Below are 25741 nucleotides of genomic sequence, written 5' to 3' on the forward strand. Positions count from 1 at the left end.
TATCATATTGCCCCGAGTCGAAAGACGAGGGCAATATGGTCTTAGCGCGGTCAATCTTTCTGATATCCCCCGAAAGTAAAGCCAGTCAATATTTTTATTGTTATCCAAATCAGACATCTAGAGCAAATACAGAAATCCACCACGACAATCTCAAAGAACTGAACAAACTTTGTCAAACCAGCACTGTGCATCCAGTGCTTGACGAAATTTTCGATACACTGCAAACAGTGTGCATTTAGTGTGATTATTACGTCACAATAGAGTGCGCGCAGAGTGCGCATGTTCTCGTACGCATAATAGATGCGCAATGAAAATGACAAAATACGGCGCGGTCAATACAAGATGCCCGGATGCGAGACCGAGGAAAATACAAAGGTATATTTTCACTCGTCTCTACACGCAAAGTCAATACGCGCAGGGAGACCAAGGAAAATACAAAGAATATACCCCTCCGTTCCCACTGCTAGTGAAAACTAGGGCAATACGGTTTTGTGAATGACCAGCTCAGATGTCTGATACGGGTAATAATAATCATTATAAGATGATGACGTGGATCTTAATCAAATGATTGGTTGAAATCGTACACGTGATCAGGTATTTCTTTTGCCTAACGCGTAATCGCGCGTAATTTGGGTAATGACCGGTCATTTTCCAATGGCAATGACCGGACATTATCAAAATCGTGTTAGAAAACATTATTTTGTAAAACAAATAAAACATAATCTTATAAAACAAATAATACACATCATTTTGTTCGGGCAATATTAAAATTACCCACACTTGGTACCTTCAAAACAGTCCAAACGCCCTCCGCTATCGCCACGGGCGTGTTAGACTGTTCCAAAGGTACCTCGTGTGGGTAATTCTTACTTATGCCCTTACTGATGTGTATTATTTGTATATTAGTTCTTAGATAATATGAAAAATTTCCTCTTGGCAAATTAAAAGCCAATATTTAAGCCCCCCCCCCCCCACTCCGAGAACGGACGGACCCCATGCGTGTTACCAAAATGTCCTTTCGTAACAAAAGAAAAAGGTCGACCCGTATTGACTTTACACACCGGACTTTTGCTGAAAGGGGGGGGGGGGTGGTGCTGAAAAAGACTCGTATAACAAAAGAAAAAGGTCGACCCGTATTGACTTTTCACACCGGACTTTTGCTGAAAAGGAGGGGGGGGGGGGGTCGCTTGGAACACGCATATGCGTACCCTAAATAACACTGAGTGGTGGGGGGCCGGGGTTTTCAGTTGCTTATTACAGTTATCATAACATGTTATTGATAACAAGTTTCATGAAACATGGCCGATGTTCACAGAAGATGGTGATGAAATACGGGTAAGGAAATACGAAGACTTAAAACTCTCATTATATTTTACATTCTTTTCCACTTTCTTATGAATATCATAATTATATTAATATATTGCAGTTCTACGATGAAGACAGTTTTAAAGACAGACTTGTTTTGTCTGTCTCGTGGAATTTAAATGGATATTTTAGTTACTGGAGTTATGGCTTTTGTGCTCTCGACCTATTAGGTGGTCCAATTTTGTTCATCGCCTTTTTACAACTTTGTAGAAGCCAAAGAAATCCATTTAATACAATACGATTTTGACCCTCAAATTACCATCAAATTCGTTAATAAAAAGTGTGGCAGGCATAGTGTAGCTGTCGGGTTAATCCTTGTAATTGCCTCAACAAACCAAATGCCGTCTTGTCCAAGCACCAGATATCTTCATTTAGAAAACATATATGACTGCATATTAGAACAGGCCAGTCTCTATATTTTGTAATGAAAAGGAAATTTTCCTATACAAATTGTGTATATATGATTTAAAGGAAAATGCTCTCATTTGTTAAAGGGGCATCTGACTCTATCAACCGATCCCTGTTCAAAGTTTGTAGATTGTCGTATTTATAATGTCATGTCATAATTTCTACTGACCAAATTTCTCGCATGTGGTAGATGGATTGAAATCGACCCGACATTGGGCTCTGTTTCTGGAACTCTGATATATACGGTTAGGTCTATACATTTTGAGGGAATGTCCTTTCCTCTAAGTAAATTAGGGGGGTTAAGAAGTTTTGCTTATACAATTTTTTTCGGGAGAGGCTGCCAGATTAGATATCGATGCAAGAGGATGAAGCTTATATACTAATCTCGTGTTGAAGAATAGACAAGAATCATCGACAGGTGACTTTTTTTTTACCTTTTTCCTTTTTTATGTTTTTACCTTTCAGATTATTCAGCAACTTATCTCCAGGAAGGCGAATCGCATTTCATCTCCTTACCATACACCAGTACAACACGATTCTATAATGCAATCTTGCTAAATACAAACGCTACGAATGGATTTCGAGTTGTATTCCGAGAATTTTATCTTAATGGTGCTAAAGTCCAAATAGGGACAGGTAACGATCCGTCTGACACACAGTCTGGCATCACAACTATCGATGAAAACATAAACTACGAGCCTGATGATGTATATGTAGATACCAATGAGATGTGGTTTGCTGTCATAGGAGCAAATGGTTACTCCAGCCTCGGAATGGACGTTGAAATCATTTCCATTGACATATCATGTAAGTTTTAAATTAATTTACTTTAAAATATCAGTAGAATCTAAAGTTTTGTCTATTGAAGCAGTGATAACTGGTGTTTTACTTGTTATAAATGAGAATTATTCAATACCTGTCGACTGATGAAGATAATCCTTGTTTTCAGTTTTACCACAAATAATGGTATAAAGAAGGTGAATTTTGACGCGCCTAATTACTAAAAGTATTTAAAGAAACACAGTATATTCAATTGTAACATTTCAGAGCATTATGAGCTAATCATAAGTTATTTTTTCTCCATCTTCTATCTTCTACCAGCCTTATTTGCCTGTTCAAGCTCAAGTATGAGCGTGTCACCGACTGTCCTTTGTGATGGACGTTACCACTGCGAACATTACGAGGATGAATTAGCGTGCAGTAAGTCAAAAACACAAAAACAAATTATATCTAGTAAGGCGTTCTTTATAGATATTACAGGTATTTATTGTACTCCATTATTTTCTAGCATATGTTAATTCTTAGATACTATGATAAATTTGCTCTCAGCCAATCAAATGTCAAGATTTTAGTAGCTAATATTACAGTAATCATAACTTGTTATTATAAATAACAAGTTTCATGAAACAGGGCCCTTGTACACAAACGAGGGGTTAGAATACGATTGCGGAAATATGAAGACTTGAAACTTTCATTCTTTCATATTCTTTTCCACTTTATTATGAATGTCATAATAATATTAGTGTATTGCGATTCAACGATGAACACAGTTTTAAAGACAGATTGATTTTGTCACGTGGAATTTTAATGGATAATACAGTCACTGAGGTTAAGGCTTTTGTGCTCTCTGCTTATTAGGGGGTCGAATTTTGTTCCATCGACTTTTCACAACTTTGTAGAAGCCAAATCTGGTCCTAAATAGTAACCCATTTAATAAAACCATACGATTTCGACCCTCGAATTACCATCAAATGCATTGATACAAATTGTGGCACGCAGAGTGTAGCTGTCGGGCTAATCCCCGTAAATTGCCTCAACATACCACATAAAGTCTTGTCCAAGCACCAGATATCATCATTTAGAAAACATACATGTCTGCATATTAGGACAGGCCAGTCTCTATATTTTGTAATGAAAAGGGAATTTTTCTTTACAAATTGTGTCTTTATGATTTAAAGGGAAAATGCTCCCATTTGTTAAAGGGGCGTCTGATATCAACCGATTCCCGTTCAAAGTTGGTAGTTTTTTGTGTATATAATGTCATGTCATAAATTCTACTAGCGAAATTTCTCGCATGTGGTAGATGGGTTAAAAAGCGACCCGACAGTGGGCTCTGTTTATGGAACTTTGATATAAGGGTTAGGTCTTTACATTTTGGGGGAATGTCCTTTCCTCTAAGTAAATTAAGGGGGTCAAGCAGTATGGATAATACAAGTTTTATGTCGGTAAAGGCTCCCAGATAAGCTGTCAGTTCAAGATGACGAATCTTATCTTCCGATTCCTTGTTGAAGAACTGAAAAGAATCATGTTCAGGTGACTTTTTTTTAATTCGTTTTACTTCCCCTTACAGATTATTCAGCAACTTATCTCCAGGAAGGCAAATCACATTTCATTTCTTTACCACGGACCTACACAACACGATTCTATAATGCAATCTTGCTCAAAACAAACGCTACGAATGGATTTCGAGTTGTGTTCCAACATTTATATCTTAATATTAATGATGAAGTCCAAATAGGGACAGGGAACGACCCGTCTGACATACAGTCTGTCATCACAACTATTCTTGGATATACAAACTACGCTCCTGATGATGTCTATGTAGATAGCAATGAGATGTGGTTTGCTGTCATAGGAGCAAATAATTATTCCAGTCTCCAAGTGGACGTTGAGATAATTCCCATTATACTATCAAGTGAGTGTTGAATTAATTTTCTTTTAAGATATTCGTGTAATCTAAAGCTCTGTGTATTGAAGCAGTGATAACTGGTAATTTACCAGTTACAGCATGATAATTATCCAACACAAAGGGTTACAGCAGTCTCAAAAAATGGAGGTTGAGATAATTTCCATTTCCAAAATCAAGTGAGTATGTGATTATCATCGATTTATCTTATTTGAAAATGTTTTATTTTGGATGTCACTGCATCGCTCAATAAAACCAACTCCGGACTGACTCGTGATCGAACAAATACTGACACCGTAATGATTATTTTTAGCCGCCAATGAAATCGATGGCATGGAGTCGGTTTGGGGTCAGTTTGATGGTTCAACTGAATAGATAGATAGATGGTTTAATAGATACATGATTTTAATACGTCAAGTAATAGGAGGGGAAAATTGTACCGAGTTACATAAGATACCTAAGGAGCATAATGCAAAATCTAAAGTAGAATATTAAGAAATATAGTTGAAAGCATGGCTCAGGTAAATAAAATGAACTCTTTGAAACAGAGAAAATATCATTGAAGACAAATTCATGAAAATACGAAAAAAGGAAAAGGGTAGAAGCCAATGAATAAGTATGTACTTAAAGAGGAAGCCAGAATTAGGAGTCATGGAATGTTGCACTATTCAAGAAAGAATCGTTTTAGATAGATATGCATTTAAAGTGTATCACCAAAAAGATTTTTTTTTCTAGTAAGAATGTATAAAATGTTTCTCAATTTTGTTATCTTGAAACCTATCTGCTAACGTATCGTAAGTATGAAGAAAAAGAAATAACATACAATCCCAAATCGGACTTGGTTTTTGTGCGGGCCCTTGTCTATCATAATTGAGATAGTATTTCAATTTGCAGTTTCTAATATAGAAGTAATATTTAAAGCCATTTGATATTGTTTAGCAACATGGAAACCCTGACAACTGGACTGTGCAAATGACTTTTGGTGATTTGTACATTTTAAATAGGACAAAGAGAGTCCGTATTAACTAAGTGTGTTGGAAGTTCCTTCCAAAGTAACTATATTATTAGCGAAAGTTGTACCAAAGGTGGAAGGTGATATGAACGGCTATGTCTGGTTAGATAGTATACAAATATACAATGACACTCGAGGATCTAGCTGAAACTATTCGCATCAAAGGAACATCAACTAGTACTATTCTCACGAGGGCCATCGGCCCAAGGGAGAAAAGTACTAATGGTGTTCCTGAGTGCGAATAGTTGTAGCTTGTTCCGAGAATGAGTCATTTTATATTTGTTTTATATCCCTTCCATCTGTATTATTCCTTGTACACTTCTGTAATGATATGAAGCTAATACTCACATTAACATCTACATTCAGATCGAAAAGAAATAAAGAAAATTGCACGGCTCGATCGAATGAAACATTGAAGGATGTAAATATGTTTAAGCTGGCGCTAGTGTAGTGCAGATTATCGCACAGCGTAAGTTGCATATGGCTTGAGCGCCGTGACACCGCGGGAGTTGAGCGCGCGGAGGCATTTGAAATTATGTACGCGCTCGCTGGGAAAATGCATAGTTCAGGAATATGCGTTTTTTATTGTGACGTCACGCATAGTACCTTTTTTCCCTAGTGTGACGTCATCAATAAAAAATGAACTATTCCGATCTAGTCGGCACGAAACGTCTTTTACAGTAAAAAAATATTCTTTTTCTTGTTGCGTACACACCTAATGCAACAATCTTACAATAAGGGATATAATAGTAGATAAGAGTAATTCATGAAGAAAAATAGAAGAAACAGGGTCGGAGAAAGAAACTCAGTAAGAATCGAATATTCTAGTACAATCGGTTGATTGATAGGACACCACTATGTTTTAACTTCAGCATAAATTAAGCATTCCAAATATCTAAGACTTATCATGTTCTGCTATTGAATTCTTGTTGGAGAGAACACTGCAGGTTTTGTATAAATGCTTCTCTAACTGTAACATTTATCAATCATAAACAAGCGAGGAACTGACATAAAAAGCAGTAAGAAGAAGTTCACTTTGTTCACAATATTGAAATTTAGATTGGTTTTCATTGGAAGGGTATGATGTTTTTACTACTTTTGCACACAACATTATTTTCAAATATAAGACATAGTAAAAGAAGGATGATGGAGTAACCAATGTTCACAGAGATTTTTTGTTTAATATTAGGAAATGTGTTATTTGATTCTTGATTTTTCATATTCGACACAAATTCATTTAGTTCAATTATTAAGAAATGGAATGCATTTAATTCGTCCTAGTTATTTCCAGTACACCTGCTCAAACACCACCTCAAACAACACCAGGAGAAACCCCAGGTAGAACACCGGGTACAACGCAAGCTACTACACCTGGAACAACACCACGTACAACACCGAATACAGCCCCTGAAACAACACCAGGATCTACACCCGGAACCACACTAGGTACCACACCCGGCACAACAACAGGTTAGTTCAAATTTCGTTTGGGGTTTAAAGTTAGACACCCTTTTGCGTTATATTACTCTCTGACACGGCGCTTCATGCCTGGGAGGGAATAAATAAAATCCGGGCCCGGCAGAGAAGCTTTATTCGAGTCTGAGCAATCGACGACACATTACTGCATCTACAATACGGAGAGAGAGAGAGAGAGAGATGACCAAGCTTTAAAAAAAAGAAGGCCAATCTATGCCACCGAAGAAGCCCACATGTACGAAGCCCCCCCCCCTTTCCAGTCCTGCACCCCCACCAGTAGAGGGGCAGGGGCAGCCTGAAGATCCTCGCCGTTCAACGCCGCCAGATGATGAGGAAGCGTGCTGATGCTTCTAACCCGGTCCCTGAACTGGAACCTGAACCTGAGGCGGAGGAGGTTGAAGAAGATGCACCTGCTAGAAGGAGCGCAAAGCAGAACTCGTGTGTCTTTTCTCTTCATGGCTGGTGTTACTCTTCCCAGGATCTCGTCGAAGAGCTCTGGAGGCATCCTCAGATACTTCTGGAAGGCGTTGACATCTTCGGTGGGGAGCTCCCAAGTGAGAAATGATGAAAAGTGGCTCAACTGCTGCTGTCTTCCTATAACCCTTTGCGCGCACTCACATGGATCTTGGCCTTCTCATCCGCTTTCTTCCTGCCTGCTACACTCTGGGGCCCGTTTTATAAAACTTGTTATCTATAACAACTGCTAAATTTCTATGACAAATTTGCTCTCAGCCATGATCTCAGTAGCTTATAATTACAGTACCTTGTAACTTGTTATTGATATCAAGTTTTATGAAACAGGGCCCAGGCCTTCCATCTCTGCAACTGATGATAGCCTTCTTGTTGCTGATGCCAAGACCTGATGTATGCACCCAGCAAACATGCACATAATAAATTTTCTTCATCTTGTGCATTTATGATGTTGTCTCGTTGAAATGTCAGGATAAAATGATTGCTTTTGTTTCGGAGGACTTCTTTTCGTACCGTGGGCACAAACGTGCTCCAAAGCTGCCCGGCGTCCACGTTTTATCCCTAGAAGGCCTTGACAGAACGTGAAAAACGTGTCGAACCTTGATCAGAACTTGAGAAACGTGAGGGACCCCAACAAAACGTGACGGGCCGAAAGGGAACGTTCTGGCATCCGTGGTAAAACGCGGGCCGAACTGTAGTGCGCCTTGAAGCCTCCGGGACTCAGCATCTCCTTTCCCCCACGGCCCCTCATGGATACCGTGGTAGACCGTGAGAAAACTTGGCAAGACCTAACAAAACTTGAATCCAGAAATAAAATTGGCCTAAATCCCACGGCGCACAACGTTTCGGGCAAACAGGGCTGCCGTGGCCGCCGGAAACATAGTGGAAACGAAGCATTATTTTGACCTTTTAGCATAATTTGGCTGTTTTTTAGCAAAATTCTGGCATAATTTGAGCTTTTTTAGCATAATTCGAATACATTTTTCAACATACTTCAAAAAAAAAAAAAAAAAAGCGTTTTACCCCCACCCCAACCCGGTTATTCAGCGGCTGGCTCAGTCGGCGCAAAATATCAGAAGCAAAGTAACGCACACCCACGTACACACAAATGCTTGATATTTGATAGGGGCGTGATTAATTTTTGGTCTTTGGATTTGTAATAACCAAATTAATACCCAAATCCCAAGTGTTTTATTCAAACATCACATAAGCAACTTTGGCGCAAGTCGATTTTTGCTCTCTCGCAAACAATTCCTCCTGTTTATCCAAGCGTGAACATATTCCACACACAAATGATACTACATGATTTTGGATAAAACACTTCTTCTTAAGATGTATAATAATTTAATGTTTATAGATGAATTATGAAATAATGTTTTAGGTGTAAACTTTTTTTTGACTTGCATTGTAGTTCTTTTTTAATCCAATAACATTTTGTTGAACCGCATTTTCACCAATAAATTCAAATATAATGAACAACCACGTGGATCTCCGGAATAATTCCCATGATGATTACTTCCATTTCTAACTCTTAAAGATAAACTCCAGTACTGGTAACAAAACAAAAAAAAATTCTCACAGAATCAAACGAAACTTACACTGAATGTTCAAGATTACAAATAAATGACATGTGCCAAACAATTTTGGAAGAAAATGTATACTGGCTAAGTAATGAGCATAGAAAGACAAGGAAATCAAGGTAGTACTAGCCCCCGACACCATGTGTGTTGTCCCATATATAGATTTCTATGTGAGTGCTTGTTACTTTACCAAGACTCGGTTAAATTTATTATGATTTTGATGACTCCAGAACCTTGCAGTGCACACCAATACTTACATGCTACATGATTAACTGTTTCTGATCCTTTCCGCACCTTTTCTTTCACAATGCAATCGCATTACCAGTACTAAAGTTTATCTTTAACATTGCTCCCTTTTCTGTGTTCAGGGAACGCATGTCTCCCAACACCCTGTCTAAATGGAGGTACTTGTCAGCAAAATGAAATCGGTTACCAGTGTATTTGCATGGATCTATTTATCGGCCCGAACTGTGAAATAAGTAAGCGGTACAGCTAAATCGAATGGGAATTTAGGAAGCCATTTTCACTATACAAAGACACTGACATGTCAAAAGTATGAACGTATGTATGTAAATATATACTATTCACATACACATATATAAACTCCAGCGAAATGCGTTATTTTGGTAAACATGGCATTTTTCCAATTTTCTAAAACTCTGGAAATGGAAAAGAGTTCATCATTCTGAAGTTTGTATAGGATTCGTTATTGCAAAAAATTAAACAGACTCCATATTTCCGAAGGTTCATAATTCCAAATTAAATTAGAACCCAATCTCGTCTATTAAAGCCCGTCTATAGTATTACGAACCTTCGCAGCATTGAATCACATTTAATTTTCATAATTATGAACCTTGTATAATTTTCGGAATTACGAATCTTCTGGGTTGAATAAACCCTATTTAATTTTAAGAATAACGAACCTTTCGTTATGAGTAATTTTTGTTTCGGAATTATGAGCCTCTAAAAAAATGAACTATTGGAAAATAGTTATCTCGAGTTTTTCGCACGTCACTTTCGTTGAGAGCTCAAAAGCTGTTGTCAGTGGTTGCGTCTTAACATGTTTTTCTTCTTTGAGATTAACCCTTCATAAAAGTAAACACACCATAACATTATGTCTAGACACTGTTAACCAGGAAACTGAGGATAAAAACTGCAAGCATTCATTCGTAAGTTCTATGCTACTACAATTTTACTATAACTAACTTTTGACAGGTATCGCTGATCCTTGCACCCAACGAAACCCGTGCGTCAATGGTGTCTGTCGTCCTAGTGGACAAGGGCAGTACGAATGTGAATGCCAAGATCATTATGAGGGGATCCATTGTGATGAACCAACTCGTAAGTCATATGTTTCGATTTACTTGTATGCATCTTACAGAAATTACGTTTTGCAAATCCATGATTCACATCGTTTCGAAAGACGGGTGAATAAGAATCAAAATTTGGAAAGGCGGTGTTTTGACACAATGTTTTACCCTCTTAAATGGCAACGAAAGCTTTTCATTTCTAAATAAGTAAATCGAATGTCTTTTCATCATATCTGGATATAAAATAAAAATATCAAAATTCTTCCCTTTTCTGGGGGGGGGGGGGGGGGTATTTATCTGTTGTTGCTATTCACGACGTTCTATTAAGTAAGTGAACCAGCGTAGCGTACGCAGGATTTTTGTAAAGGGGGGATTTAACATTGCATACCCTAACCCTAATAATAAACATTATCCTAACCCTAACCCTTACCCTAAAAGATTTCATAAAAAGTGTAAACAAAATATTACTTGCTTATTATATGAATTAAATCTAATCACCGGACTTAGGATCACCAATGAGCTTATACTACCTCTTTGAGATCACATGGATTGCGGTTCAGGACAGCACCACTGTCTTTTGACGAGGCATTTGTCACTATCACTTTGTTAGGAATTTATTCCTTGAATGCTTTCAGGGCCTTAGGGCAGCTAGGCTAGCCAGTGTAGGAATCATAATAGTATTTTGTAGGTGCCTTGACCACCCCCTTGGTATTTACATATATATATATATATATATATATATATATGTAACTGTTATTATCATCATTTTTATGAATAGTATTGGTAGTAGAGTATTAGTATTATTTCAATTTCTATTATTATCATTAGTCGTGGTTTTATTGTGATCATAATTGATCTCACTGTTTTGGGGGGAAAATTATCATCCCTCTTCTTCTCCTTCTCTAACTTATAAGTATCATCATCATTACTTTTATTATTTTTTTAACCATCTTTATCATCATCAATATTGAAAACAAAATTACTTCATTCGCCGTCATATTTTCTAATTCCTACCTCGAATACAGTTCCTTTGGAGGTTTCTGTCCATCCGTCAAGCCAGATAGTCAACATCAATGCCAGAGTGGAGCTGACATGTAGTTTCAACAATGCCAAGCGATACCACTGGTACAAAGATGATGTCCTTTTGCCTAACAGTGGAAATCAGAATCCTTTGATAATCATGTCTGTCACTCCAAGTGACATCGGGTATTACTTCTGCCGAGGCTCGGGGAGAAATGAAGAAACTTTAGACACGATGCGAGCATCTGTATATGTCAAAGGTAAAATCTTTGCTTGAAATAAACCACATACAAAATTGTCTAGTGCTTATAATACATCCACAGGGGCATCCAAATATATCAAAATTGTAAGAATCACGATCCACCCAATTTTCAAAATTTCTCAAAACTTTGTATTACCTTTAATCAAACTTCTATAGGAAAAAAATATATATACAGAAAATAAATTTCTTTTAAGTTTTAAGATATTAATGTTATGTTTATTGCTACGTGTGAAAGTAAGAAATAACTACAACAAAAATTAGATCGCAATTGAGACATACAAGCGCGTAAAACAAAACGATCGTGATTATACTGGGTACATTATGTGTTCAGTATGAGAGAAATGCTCTCATACAAATACTGATTTAATATCGAATTCGTTTTTAAAGACATTTTCTTAAAGTTATGTTTAAGTTACTTGTATTTTGGTATTTTTTGTTTGCTATAAGCCCTCTTCATCAGGAGAATTCCCCCCCCCTTTTCCTCTGGCTCGGGGGGGGGGGGCGTTCCTCTGTGCCCTCCCCTGAATCTGTGTCACTGATTCTCGATACGTATGTTTGCATTTTCAGATCTGACCAATATAATAGTTTTGAACGCTAGATTTGCCATTCCATTCAGCGATGAGCTTCATGACCAAACGTCTAAACTCTATAAAGAAACGGCGCTCAACATCAGCACCTATGTAAGTATATCCTAAAAGTAATTGGTGCGTATCAAAAAGGCCTATCCCGCTCTTGTGATATTCTGCAGGGTTGGCCTAATATTGTTTTGGGTTTAGAATAGACAATTGAATTAAAGAGTGCGAATACGTTGTGCAACAAGTTTCCTAGCAGGGATTTGGTAAAGGCTGTTTGCTCGTACATATGGCATACACATTCTCAGCTCTTCTCATGGTGGAGACAAGAGTAAAGCATCCAGAAGGCCTTCTTCCTCCGCTTACCTGCAAACCTGGACTCTCTTGTGACAAATAAATCAGCAACTATTAATGCTATTGTGAACAAACTTGAAGAAGATATGCATTTAGGGGACCTTCCCATTATAGTGCTGTCGAGGGTCACATTCTAAGGTCAAAGCAAATTCTGTGAGCTCTTTCGTGACAAATAATTTTGCATTTGTTTATTCGATTATGACAAAACTTGCTTCAGACAATTTTTGAATAAGCTGTAAGTTTAAACCCACAAGGTTCATATACGACTAGTCACTTTAGTACATGTTTTGTTTGTGCGACCAGGCTTGAGTCCGTGATGCTCTTTAACGACGTTCAGGTAATTTGGTCAGGAATGCGTGGGACACATCTTGCTTTCGCCTTGATTTCGAATATGATGGCTTTTATACCATGGGAACCATTATTCTCAGGGAACACTTTGTTCTATAACATTCTTCCAATATGTCCAAACTGAAATAACAGAACGAGTAAGCTCTTAAGTTATTTCTCACCTTTACAAGTACTCAACTTGTTTTCCATCCTTATAAAAACTTAATAATATACATGTATTAATATATCCTAGCAAAAGCCGTTCAAACATTTAGACGGTCATCTCAGTTCTTTCACATCACCCTTTTTAAACTTACGCTACAGTTACTTTCATTCAGTTCTTTAAGTTTTTTCAAAAATGCTATTCTATCATAAGTATATTCTTATGAATAAACTATGGACACAATGTTGCATGAGAAGGGTTTACGGTTATGACGTATTCTTTAATGAGTTACAAAAGAGTATCAGTCTTAGAAGGGGAAATATCTATTAAACGTGTTATCTTTTATATTTGTTATTTTGTATCTGTGTAAAGGTGGAGCAAGGCGTCCGAACCAGTTCTGGTTTAAAGAGTCTATCAGTAGTATGCAGAGCCCTAAGACCGGGAAGCGTCAAAGCTGACATGAATTTCTACATCGAGCGGACCAATATGACGGCAACGGAGAAACAAGATCTTGTTGGTCGATCTCTTGATAGTCTAGCCAATGAATCGAACGGTTTTCTCGATTCAAACACCATTTCAGTTCAAGATAACGGTACCAATTTCATTCATATACATGTAGTTATGAAAGTCAATTTATTGTGTATAAGGACGTGGGGGTATCCTTAGTTTGATCGGAGGACAGGTAGGTGACGCAAAAAACCAGGGGTCATAATTTTGTTTTGTCCCGCCTTCGTGATACCACTCATTGCAAGCATTTGTTTAAACATTGGCATCGGTTCGTTAGGTAATTTGAAACGCAAGATACCTTTACCCTAACCCAGCCCTAAACCGCAACCGCAACCCTTACCCTAACCCTAAATTAAAAAACAATATAACCAATTAAACTAATGACTAGTGATTAAACCCTTTGTTTCTTGTCGATTTCCTCTACATGCCTTCAAACATACACTGTAAAAAAATAATAGTCGAAATAACTCAATAAAATTGTGGAAAAGAATTGCCTTATTTTTATTAAGTAAATATTACCTACGGCATCTTAAGTAGAATTTAATTATTTTGCTGAATAAATTTTTACTCAGTTAAATCGAGTTACATTAACGTAAATAGTTTAAGTATTGTAATCATTTTAGATAATTAAAAAAAAGCTATGATAGGATTACATATTGCACGATTTGGTACCCATCTAATCTAACAAGTAACATCCACTAATCATTCACTACTTCTATTTAAGATTTAACCGTATATATATATATGTCTACCACCATCACAAACTATTACATACGCTTCAATTCGACACATATTGAAAGGCTCCAAATTTTATATACACTTGATCGTAGCATCTTAAAAGGAGAGTTGGTTGACAATTTCCTGAAATATCAAGTTTTGATTTGTTTTGAACTGGGTAACAATTAAAAATTGTCTTGTCTTTGCTCAGCCATGTTAAATGAATTAGTAAATGTTTTAAAGTCCTTAAATTTTCATTCAACCACAAAAAAGAATTGTTTTATTTAAAAAAGAGTTTAATTTGGTCTTAATGAATATTCATAAATTATGTAAATATTTCTATTACGCACTGCATCGGTCCTTACTTTAAAAAGATAAGAATAATCAACATAAATTGTTTGAGTAATACGTATAATTTCTGATTTTGAGTTAAAATTACTAAATTAATACAAGCTGAAATTACTTAAAGTTCTTATGTATTTGATTTTACTTAAATATTCCACGTATGTTCTACTAAATTGAAAGTTTGAGTTAGCAAGACTTAAATTTAGTGCGTAAGTGTCAAAACTAATGTTTTCAAGTAATTCCAAATGGAAAAAATACGTAAAAATTACCAATGAACAAATTCTTTTTTACAGTGTACGTAAAGGGCATTACCTTTTTTGTCTAATCGTTAACAAGAAAACAAAAATGTCCTGCTAATGACCATGTCTATTTTAATAATGAACAATTTGTTCACTACACATGTTCGTGTAATGACGCCGTAAAGTATATATAAATATATATATATATATATATATAATTATACATTTATATATTTACACACGTGTACGACTGTTTGTATATGGTGGTGGGTGTGTGTGTGTGTGTTCCTTTTTGTGCGGGAGTTGTCTGTTTCTGCGGCATTTTGGCCCTTCATTTTAAAGTACTTCTTTAAATAATTTGTATTCTTATTTATAGTGATTACATTACATTACATTCTTTTTTGTGTAGCTATTTGCCAGAATATCTCCTGGATATCTCCTCGCTTTGAAAAAGTCGAATTTCCGGTGGGTGAAAACGGAACATGGGCAAATTCAACAGGAATGTGTCCATTCAACACTACTCAAGGTTTGTTTTGAGGGTCTTTCGTTCATCTTTAATTTTGGGAAGCGTACGAGCAATATGATAATGTCCCTATAGGCTTGTTCAGATATGGCGCGAGGCCAATCGGGTATAATACGACTACGGACGACGCGACCGCAACATTCACATGCGGGCAACGTACGCGAAACAGAAGCGTGGGGAGAACTTCGGTCTGTTTCGCGAACGCTAGCGCGCTGACCCAGTTAATCAAGTACATTCGTTTACGTGCAGTTGTCCAAAAAAAGACGTAGACGGCGTTAACCAGTATTTGCCATGATACACTCCCTTTAATGAATGGCAACTGCGCGGTCGAGAATGACTCATTAGATCGCAATATCATTTTAAAAGTAGCTTTAATATCACGATGTTCAACCGATGTAATTTGTTTTTACTCCATTATTGAACACTAGCGAATCAAGATAGGGGCTTAGGGTCTAAAAGCCCCTCCTCATAGATATTTAAGCCACTAAACTGTGTTCATAAAATCAATACAAATGAATTAAAGCGAGGGTCACGTAGAAAATGAATGCAGGAACCCCAAGCCCCCAGCTCTCCAACCAAAATAATATTCAAAATCCGCGCGTGTAGTTAAATGCTTTGAATAGTTCCGGAGTCATGAATTACTTGAGGAAATTTCAATCATAGACGGCATTTCTTTACTTCATTAGTATGTCCCCTTCTTTATTGTATCTGGTAATAATTGTTTGCCAGTGTGCTTTTGATATGATATATATATGTGTATTCTTATTTTTTATACCGAACAGTTAATGAACCGATTGGACGGGCTCTGTGTATCGGCGATGGTATTACCCAGAGCCAGTGGCAACCTGTGGATAATTGCGGACCATTTAGAAATGTCACAGATATTCTCACCGAAATTGCACAGGTATTTGGAATTTTCCTTTCAAATTTCAATCATTGAGAAGAGACTTTTTTTTAAAACCCTCATATGTAATGCAATTTTGTTTAGTATATTTTACATGCCACTGATCATGAAAACCTGGTAAAATGTGATTTTAAGGGACACATGTTCGCTAATTTTATGTTACCTTAACCCTAATGAGTAAGAATGTTTTGCGCTGCGTCTTAACCCCTTTAATTTTCGAATCCATGTTTTGTTACTTTTCTGTCAATTCCCCCGCACATTTTGATAGCAAATTTGTGCAATTCGGACCAACGGTAGGGGTGTCAAATTACAATTATTGATCATATGTCAATCAAAATGTGCATTTTCTCCATTTGCTAGTGTGCTAGCCTGTCGATGAATCAATAATCATTTTAAAATCATTTGATCTTTGTAATTGTTAAGAAGGTTTACACTCATATTCCACTAAGTGAGACCCATCCTTGGTTCATCCTTCATATAAAAAACAATAGAAAACTTGTTATGTTTTATACCCAGAACATTTTAAAAAGACGATTATTATTTGATAATTATGACAATTAATGTGTTTTTTTACTTAATTTTAATTTTAAACAAACCATGTACTTCATCTGTTGAAGTGTTTAGATATACCAAACAACTTATTTCCCAACTATTTGAATACAGTAAAACTGCAAAGTAGGTTTGTTTTGAACATTTTGCGAAAAATAATGAACGAAGCGAAATGATGAAAAAGTTTTGTTGCCATGATGTTCATTATACTAATTCAATATGTGTATCAATTTTCCTCTCCATTTTTCTTCCCTTTTTTTCTTCCTCAAGGGGGAAGGGGGTGCTTAGTAAAACAAAATAGTGCTCATTACCCCCCCCCCCCCCGCTTATGCCCCTCTAAATATTTTGTCACGAATTGCCCCCCCCCCCTCGCCACCTGCTCGAGCAGCCCCTGTGATAATGCCCCCCCCCCCCCCGGTATTCGAAATCCTTGAAATACCTCGGCCTCATTAGGGTGCAGGAGAAAAAGTCATATCACTCAATATAAACATGCTGTAATGATATTTTCCCCTCAAATTTTAGGTAATCGTAGATGAAGAAAACGCAGGTGAAGTGAGCCAGCAAGTATCGTCTGTTACTTCCAACATCGAAGATATCACATCAGATGACATCACGTTTGTGGCAGAGATAACATCAAACATTGTGCAGCAAAATCTTACTAGTGAAGAGGTATTCTGCACGATGCCAGACCAATCCTATTGAACATGAAATTGCGATTTTTGATGAATTTAATCATTTTATTCTGTTCTGATAATCATCTAATGGTTACACAAATTGGAGCCTTCCTTCCGATTCATGAATGTATAACATTGTCATAGATGTGAAAGAGGTAAATGCCATAACCGGTTTTAACAATATTGGACGCCTTAAAACTAAACTGCTGCCAATGAAGAATTAACTAGAGCCTTGCCCCGTATCAGGCTCTTTTTCTTTTAATGTTGTATAATATATTATTGGTTCTATGACAGATTTAGGTCTGTCTTTCTCCTGCTATAGTTTAAATCATCTTCGTCCTTTGTGTTTGAATTGACAGGTAACAAACTCTATAACGAGTATTGTGAGCAATATAGCTCAGGTAGAAACAGAGCAACTTCAAGCCGCAGAGGCAGAAGATGGGGCAATAAGTAAATTTGTCCAGGCTTTTGAGGAGCAAATCAGTCGTGTTGAGGTTGCCGATGGTGGGATGCTCCTCATTCAGCAGCCAAATGTAGCCGTACAGGTGATTTTACATTTATATCATAGGCTACGAAAAAATCATTTGAAATCCACCAGTATACTAAATATAGAAATTCACTTCCAAGTTGTATAATTGTTTGCATGCATATTCAAAATAAATATTTGGTTTAAAAACCTGACGATGCCATTCATCTATTGTGGTCCCATTCAATCTGGTGTCCAACAAGGCGCGACACTTTCACCATTTTTGTTCATGCAGTTGTGTAGATCTGCCAAACAGCATTATTATTTGTGCATTTATGTGTGCATGATTCTTCATATTTTGAATTTGTGGGATGCCTTAGTTGAACTTATGTGCATGGTTGCAATCGTTTCATTTTCAATCATCAACGATAACGAAATAATAACAATAATAATAATAATGATGACAATAATAATGATGACAATAATGATAACAATTAATCTAATAGAAAAAGAATTAAAATAATATTAATAAAATAAGTTATTAATGATAGTATTCACAATAATACAAATAATATTAATAATAATGATGATGATGATGATGATGATGATAATATTCGATTTGTAATGCGCCATTGCGAAGGAGAAATCAAATAAAAACATTTGGATTTCATACAAATGTCCAAATTTGTGGAATAATTTGCCGGTTATCATACGGGAGTTGCCCTCCTTGGTATCTTTCAAATTTAATCTTAAACAGTATCTCAAGTCATTGGATGTATAAGGGATACCATGGCACCTAGTTACTCACCAATAGTCTGTTTCATATTTGCTTAAATATCTTTATTTTTTGTTACTCGGTATTGTACTTTAAATATTTGATTATTCTATATTGCAAACATTCACCTTGATATATTTCAACGTTTTTACATTCTCTTTTTAAACTATTTACTTGGCATTATTGTGTATGTATTTTGAATGATTTTATTTGAACATATTGTGTTGCATTCATGTATGTATGTTTTTAGGGGCCCCATGGGAGACCAACTGATGTTGAATGGGCTACCCCGTACGAATAAATAAATTTAAAAAAAATAAATTAAAAAAAATACTGACAAATGAAATAAAAGGGAACGATTGATTATATTCCAATCCAAATATAAGCTATTTGATATTACTTTTGAACACCTCAACTGATCCGCTTTAACGAATTTGTCAAGGGAGAATAGTTCAAAGCGAAGGTTTCTTCTCCCAGTTCCCCATTTCTAATAATAATTACAATAATAAAATAGTAATATTGATATTTTTGTAAATATAACCGAATTATAATACATTAATAATAATAATTTTAATGATAGTAATATTAGAAATAATGATGATGATGATGATTATGATAATAAGAATAATAATAATAATAATAATAATAGTAATAATAATTGAAGTCCGAATTCACATAACAGGTCCAGAGTGTACCCGCTGACGACATAATGCGTGGTCTTGTGCTTTCGCTAGCTGGATCCAGTCCTTCAGACCTGACCAAGGCCAATATTACCATCGATGCTCCGACCCAAGATGACCGCGATGACGTCATTGCTACAAGACCAGGCATCATCGCTCAGGTCAACATTCCACCTTCGGTTGCATCCGTCATTTCGTCCACGGCCCCACTCTCAGGATCGCCGTCGAATGGCAGTGGTGAATATGTCCGGGTCAACTTCAATGTATTTTCAACTCCAGCCCTGTTTATTTCTAAATCATTGCGCAAATTCAGTGCAGCTAATGAAGCCTTCAATCGATCGGCTAACTCTCCCGTGATTTCTCTAAGTATTGGTCAAGGGAAAGTTGCAGCATTGACCGAGTTCATCAACTTTACCTTCACTACAATAATGGTAAGACCTATTACAATAAATGTCATTATAAAGTTGTTTAACAAAGTACACTTATTATTTTGTAATCTGCCTTTAGCAGTATTTATAGATAATTACATTTTTAGACATATACATATATATATATATATTTATATATATTATATATATGTATATATACATATATGTATATATATATATATATATATATATATATAGGGGAAAATGTAAACATTATATGTATAGCAATCTCTTTTCTCTTTTTTCTTTTTACTCCTGTGTTTGATTCCCCTCATGACAAATGGGCTTTAAACTAAACCAATCAAAGTCGTCATTAATTCTTCCTTTATGTCTCTTTTTAAAACTAATTCTATTATGGGTCTTGCGGATTTTGTTGTTGTTGTTGTTTAGTCTGGATACGTGAATCCCATGTGTTCATTCTGGGATGAGGAGGAGGAGGATTGGTCCCAAGATGGGTGTGTTCTTGTTTCTGGAATCACATCATCCGATGATCGCTCTGATGAGGAGACCGTGCGCTGTGCGTGTGATCATCTTACCAACTTCGCTGTTATAATGGTCAGTGAAAAGCGGATTAGCGGAGTGAGAGAATGAGTTGAATGTATCAAATGAAATGCATTGCATATGGTCACACGCAAAGTCACACACACACACACACACACGCGCGCGCACAAAATGTTCGTTGATATTATATATTCGTTATTTGATATGTGTGGCATGCTTAATTTTGTTAGGGATGTTATTTGGATCTGCAAAGACCGAATTAATACCCAAATCCCAATTGTTTTTTTTTAAACATCACGTAAGCAACTTTGGCGCAAGTCGATTTTTGCACTTTCGCAAACAACGCCTCCTGTGCATCCAAGCATGAACACATGCCACAAAAAATGATGCCAAATGATTTGTGATAAAACACTCTTTCGTAAGATGTATAATAATTAACTTTTCATAGATGATTTTTATAATAATTAGCACACTGTAATGCTGGTCTTCAATTGGGTATGAATAATATTTTCACTCTTGAGATCAAAACAAGTTTGAAGGTGTGGTGTCTCGAGTGAAAGGTAGTAAAGTGATATTATTTAATTTGTTTCGATTAGTAATACGACCACTTTTTATTATAATGAACCCAGATTTCTCAGTTTTCAATTAACGACACATAGACTTTATGAGAGATAATCGTTAAATAATCAGTTTTATTTGAGCATTCGAAGTAGATGTTTCAGTTTGGGCTCAATTTTCTTTCATGTTACAGGATATCCATGGACACGAGGGTTCATTAATCGAGGCATACAACATCCTGACTTACATTGGATGCTGTATTTCTATCTTTGGTCTTCTTGTCACATTGGCAACCTACCTGTGGAACAAGTGAGCCCATTAAGAAGAAATAATGCAATCATTAATGTAACACAAATGAGACAGAATGTGTAATTAGTCTCTGGTCGTTTTATTTTCAACTTTATTTGGAAGCTTTTGAACGTGGAATAGGTACATACACTATGAAACAGATGCATTTTTAAAATTCATTAAATAATCATGCACATTCAAATAACCACCTTTTTAATAAAAGTATCTCTTGATCAAATGAGATGGAATACGTATAAACCTGCAGGACAGTTCTGTTTGGTATCACTTCTGTTTGAAGTAATGTACAGAGGGGGAGAAGGAGGAGAAGAAGAAGAAATGGAAAAACAAGAAGATAAACGTCTATAATATCATAAGTTGCTTGGTGATGAAGGGATGGTGTGACGAGAGTCATAAATAGGTTGCAATTAGTAATAATTTGTTTGTAGCATATCAATATATTCTACATTGATACTCTATTAACTTCGTAAAGCAAACCATCTGCCGTTTGGTGTGCGGTTTGCAGAGAATAAAAAGCATATTAATTTCGAACATCTTTGGCGTACTATTCTCGCATTTGACACCGTCCTAAATAGTTACACTCAGATAATTTTTATATTCAACACGCATGGCCATTCTGAGGGTTGTGTCCAGTGTATGGCAGTGTTAAAAGAGATACATGTATGAAAGTAAGGCACAACCACGTAATCTCCTCATTTTACAAACATTTCCCCTCGATTTTACTTCGTTTTCTTGTTGTTTGGCGTTTTTTGTTAATGTGTTGCCAATCAGGTGATGGTAAACTTGTACATGTATGGTACAATATTGCTTCGACGCTTTCCTAACCTTATTCTTATATTCCAATCTTGATAGGGATTTGAGGACCAAACAGGCTAACAAGATCTTCATCTGCCTGTGCCTGACATTGCTATGTCTCTACACGACATTTGTCATCATGATCTCTCTCGATTCTACCAGAGATTATCGTGAGGTCCAAGCTGGACCCTGTGGGTTCCTGACGGCCCTAGTTCACTTCTTCGTTTTGTCGTCTATTGCATGGATGGGTGTGGAAGGGTACAATACCTACCTCATTATCGTGAAGATCTTTAACACCTACATCCAGAATTTCATGATCAAGGCTTCCTTAGCTGCATGGGGTACGATATTTGATTCATTATATCTTTTTAATGGGAATATTGCTTACTATTAACATGAAGTGTCTGCATGGTTTTGCAAACGGATTATAGTCCAACAGTGCACATAAATTCGTAAATGTTGCCATTTATGTGTAATTCTTTTGTTATAACCATTATTTAACAACATTCGACATGGCATGTGATTTGTACAAAGAAACCCCGGATAGTATAACAATCGAGATATCTTTATCTTTTTTTGAAAAGTAGTATTGTGCCGCCATGACCGTGTTAAACAAATTGTGAGCTGGACAGCAGAACAATAACATAAGTAGGCCTATACAAAAAACGGGGAAAGGATAGAGCTTATTTTGGATTACTAAAACAATTGTATTTCCTTATACACGTATGTTATTACAGGAATTCCTGCACTTATCGTGGTTCTTACTGGAGCTATTGCTAGAGACTCTTATGCTCATGATGATCTGTAAGTGGTAACGTTTGAAAGTTTGTTTGGAATATTGTATTGCATAGCATTAGTTATACTTAATGATCTTCAAATTTCGGATTCAGTAAAATTATATTTCTGTACGTTATCGTGTTTCTTACCTGGCGCAGGGGTTGTATTGATCATGTAGGATGCAATTCCAGGGCAAGGCTTGCCTTTAGCGCTTAGAGACTTCGGTGGAAAGCGCTCTATGAGAACCTTTTTTTTAATAATTATTATTTAATCTGGTTTTTAGGTATTTGGTATTTTTGTAACTTATAAGTTAGCAAGTACGCAATTTTATTTGGAATTGGAATTTAAGTATCACTTTTGTGGGTATGTAAAGTGATCCAAGTTTTATAAAAGCCACTAAGCGAATTTAGTCACCATACATACTAAAATCTCAGATATTGTTGATAGCGTATGGACAATTACGCTTGGACTTTCCATTAAATAGATAATGGTAAATCATCACAATGACATTTTCTCAGTTAAAATGTTTCAAGGACCTTTGACATTTTTTAAAAACTATCGCTAAGATAGTCATTATTGATTGACTTAATTCAGTCTATTTAAGAAAATGCATATTTACTATCAATAGATGCTTTCTACAATTCTGGGCTCAAATCGGTGGTCTCTTGATTCCCATGTCCATCATCCTCCTTATCAACATTGTCATCTTTGTCCTGGTGGTTCGACAGTTGCTCCGGTCAGCCAACATCGCTGGTCGGGTGAAAAGAGAGGCTAAGGCAGAACGTCGTGAGACTATCGAACGCGTCCAGAACGCGATCTGCATCTTGCTTCTGCTCGGTCTGACCTGGGTTACCGGATATCTTCTTTTAATCCCGTTATTCAGTCAGGTAATTCCAACTGCGTGGTATGTATCTATTGTAAGAAGTATCTTGAGAACTATAATGTTATAATGATTAGATACACCAGCAATACCTCTGTAGATGTATAGTATTTGAAGAACATGAGAGAGGATACCATATACCTAATTATTATTTATAATGCCAAATCTGTTGTTATTATAACAGGTGGCTCAGCCAATCTTCGTCGTCCTGAACTCCTTCCAAGGATTGTTCATCTTTCTACTCTATTGCGTCCGGAAGCCTTTCATTCGTAAGAAATGGGGGCTAACTTGTTTCGACAAGTTCCTAAAGAAAGAAGCAAGCACTTCCAGCGGTGTGGTAAGCTCGACGGGGCTATCCTCGTCATCTGGCGTGATAAGCAAATTGCGTCCAGGAGCCTCGGATAATTACTTGTTGCCTACCAAAGACGACAAACCCGACCCTATGTGTAGGTTCAATCCGACCTATGATGTTAGCCAGGTTGAGGAAGGAGTCACACCACCAATGAGCAAAGATATCCAGAGTTCCACCGAGGAACAGAAGAAGGACACGGATCGTGATGCAACAAGCACCGATGTCGTGACGGTCAGTCTCCCTCTTGATGCATCTGTCGCAAATGTCACTGAGAGAGGTGATGGTGTTCTCTCCACCACGGATGCTGACACGGTCAGTGTTACTCTAGATTCAACTAATTCCAGCAAAGCTACTGACGGTAACGACTATGGTACTTCTACCAACAATGATGCTGCCATATAAGATGCAGAGGGTAGCACCAAACACAGAGGTTTTTTATTCAATAATGTCAAAGCAAGAATAAGGTCTTAAGAGAACATGATGTTCCAATGGAATACTAGGCAGGGGAGGGGTGGACTGGACTGGGTGTCGACTGTGTCCCTTTCCCCTCTCCCGATCATATTGCAATTACCAATATACCGTCACCACATATTCGGGCAACCAGGTGTGGGTATTTGTTATCATCTTTATTATATTTCAATCATCAATTTATGTATTTTCAATTAATATGTATTTTATCGATGCTGTTAATTATGATACCATTATTTTGTTTACCATACTTTATAGTGTATGACCCAGAGAAGAGGTCAATTTTTGTTAAACGTATTTTTCAATTAATTGTTATCATTTTTTGTTAAGACATGATATATAATGGGAAAGGAAATTAGGCAATGACAATTGTCATACAAAAACAAAGTTCCCCATTGCTGTCCTCTTTTTGAATTTCTTGCAAAGGTTGAATAAAATTGTCTCCGCCGAGAATCGAGCCGGGTCACTGGCTGTGAACGGAAATGCCTTAACCACTAAACCACACAGAAAAGGAAGTTAGGCAATGACAATTGTGAAGCTCATAAAAAAAAAATTAAAAAAATTCCCCATTGCTGTCCTCTTTTTAAATTTCTTTGCAAAGGTTGAATAAAATTGTCTCCGCCGAGAATCGAGCAGGGTCACTGGCTGTGAACGGCAATGCCTTAATCACTAAACCACACAGAAAAGAAAGTTAGGCAATGACAATTGTGAAGCTCATAAAAAAAAATTCCCCATTGCTGTCCTCTTTTTAAATTTCTTTGCAAAGGTTGAATAAAATTGTCTCCGCCGTGAATCGAGCCGGGTCACTGGCTGTAAACATCAATGCCTTAACCACTAAACCACAAAGAATCCCCCACCTTCCCCGAGCTTTTTGCAATTACCATTATTCAGTCACAATGTATTCGGCTAACCAGGTGATTGCTATTTGTTATCATCTTTATTATATTTCAAAAAAGAAATTATATATGTACAATTCATATGAAGCTTATCAGAGTATTCATGATCGGAATATTGTTTTGTGTATGATACTTTGTGGTGTATTACTCAGAAAAGATGTATTTCCATTTGTGAAGAAAAACGTATAATGATGATGATGATGGTAAGATGATTTTTTTTTCAATTATTAATTGGTTCGATTTATTATTACATTTCAATGAAGAGATTATATGTGTACAATGTTTATGAACCTTATCAAAGTATTGATGATCATAATATTTTGTTTATATGAAACTTTGTGGTGTATTACTCAGAGAAGAGGTCTTTCCATTTAAAAAAAAAAACGTATAATGAT

At 36.5% G+C, this 25741-nt stretch overlaps 2 protein-coding genes across 2 annotated transcripts; both read left to right on the forward strand.

Moving 5' to 3' along the window:
• The first annotated feature begins 7272 nt into the window (after positions 1-7272).
• LOC105441350 lies at positions 7273-18170 on the forward strand. Its single transcript, XM_030988835.1, has 9 exons — positions 7273-7501; positions 10214-10339; positions 11334-11588; positions 12158-12270; positions 13379-13598; positions 15224-15340; positions 16120-16241; positions 17313-17459; positions 17824-18170. The coding sequence occupies exons 1-9, from the start codon at positions 7273-7275 to the stop codon at positions 18097-18099; spliced, it is 1605 nt and encodes a 534-aa protein (XP_030844695.1). The 3' UTR covers positions 18100-18170.
• A 1169-nt stretch (positions 18171-19339) lies between these two features.
• On the forward strand, positions 19340-24639 carry LOC100888677 (adhesion G-protein coupled receptor G2-like). The gene is made up of 7 exons (XM_030989432.1): positions 19340-19816; positions 20204-20368; positions 21066-21181; positions 22031-22314; positions 22711-22777; positions 23379-23637; positions 23815-24639. The coding sequence occupies exons 1-7, from the start codon at positions 19415-19417 to the stop codon at positions 24382-24384; spliced, it is 1863 nt and encodes a 620-aa protein (XP_030845292.1). The 5' UTR covers positions 19340-19414; the 3' UTR covers positions 24385-24639.
• The last annotated feature ends 1102 nt before the right edge of the window (positions 24640-25741 follow it).

This window comes from Strongylocentrotus purpuratus, unplaced genomic scaffold (genome assembly GCF_000002235.5).
Source record: "Strongylocentrotus purpuratus isolate Spur 01 unplaced genomic scaffold, Spur_5.0 spur5_scaffold_18, whole genome shotgun sequence".
In the NCBI taxonomy this organism is placed as follows: domain Eukaryota; kingdom Metazoa; phylum Echinodermata; class Echinoidea; order Camarodonta; family Strongylocentrotidae; genus Strongylocentrotus; species Strongylocentrotus purpuratus.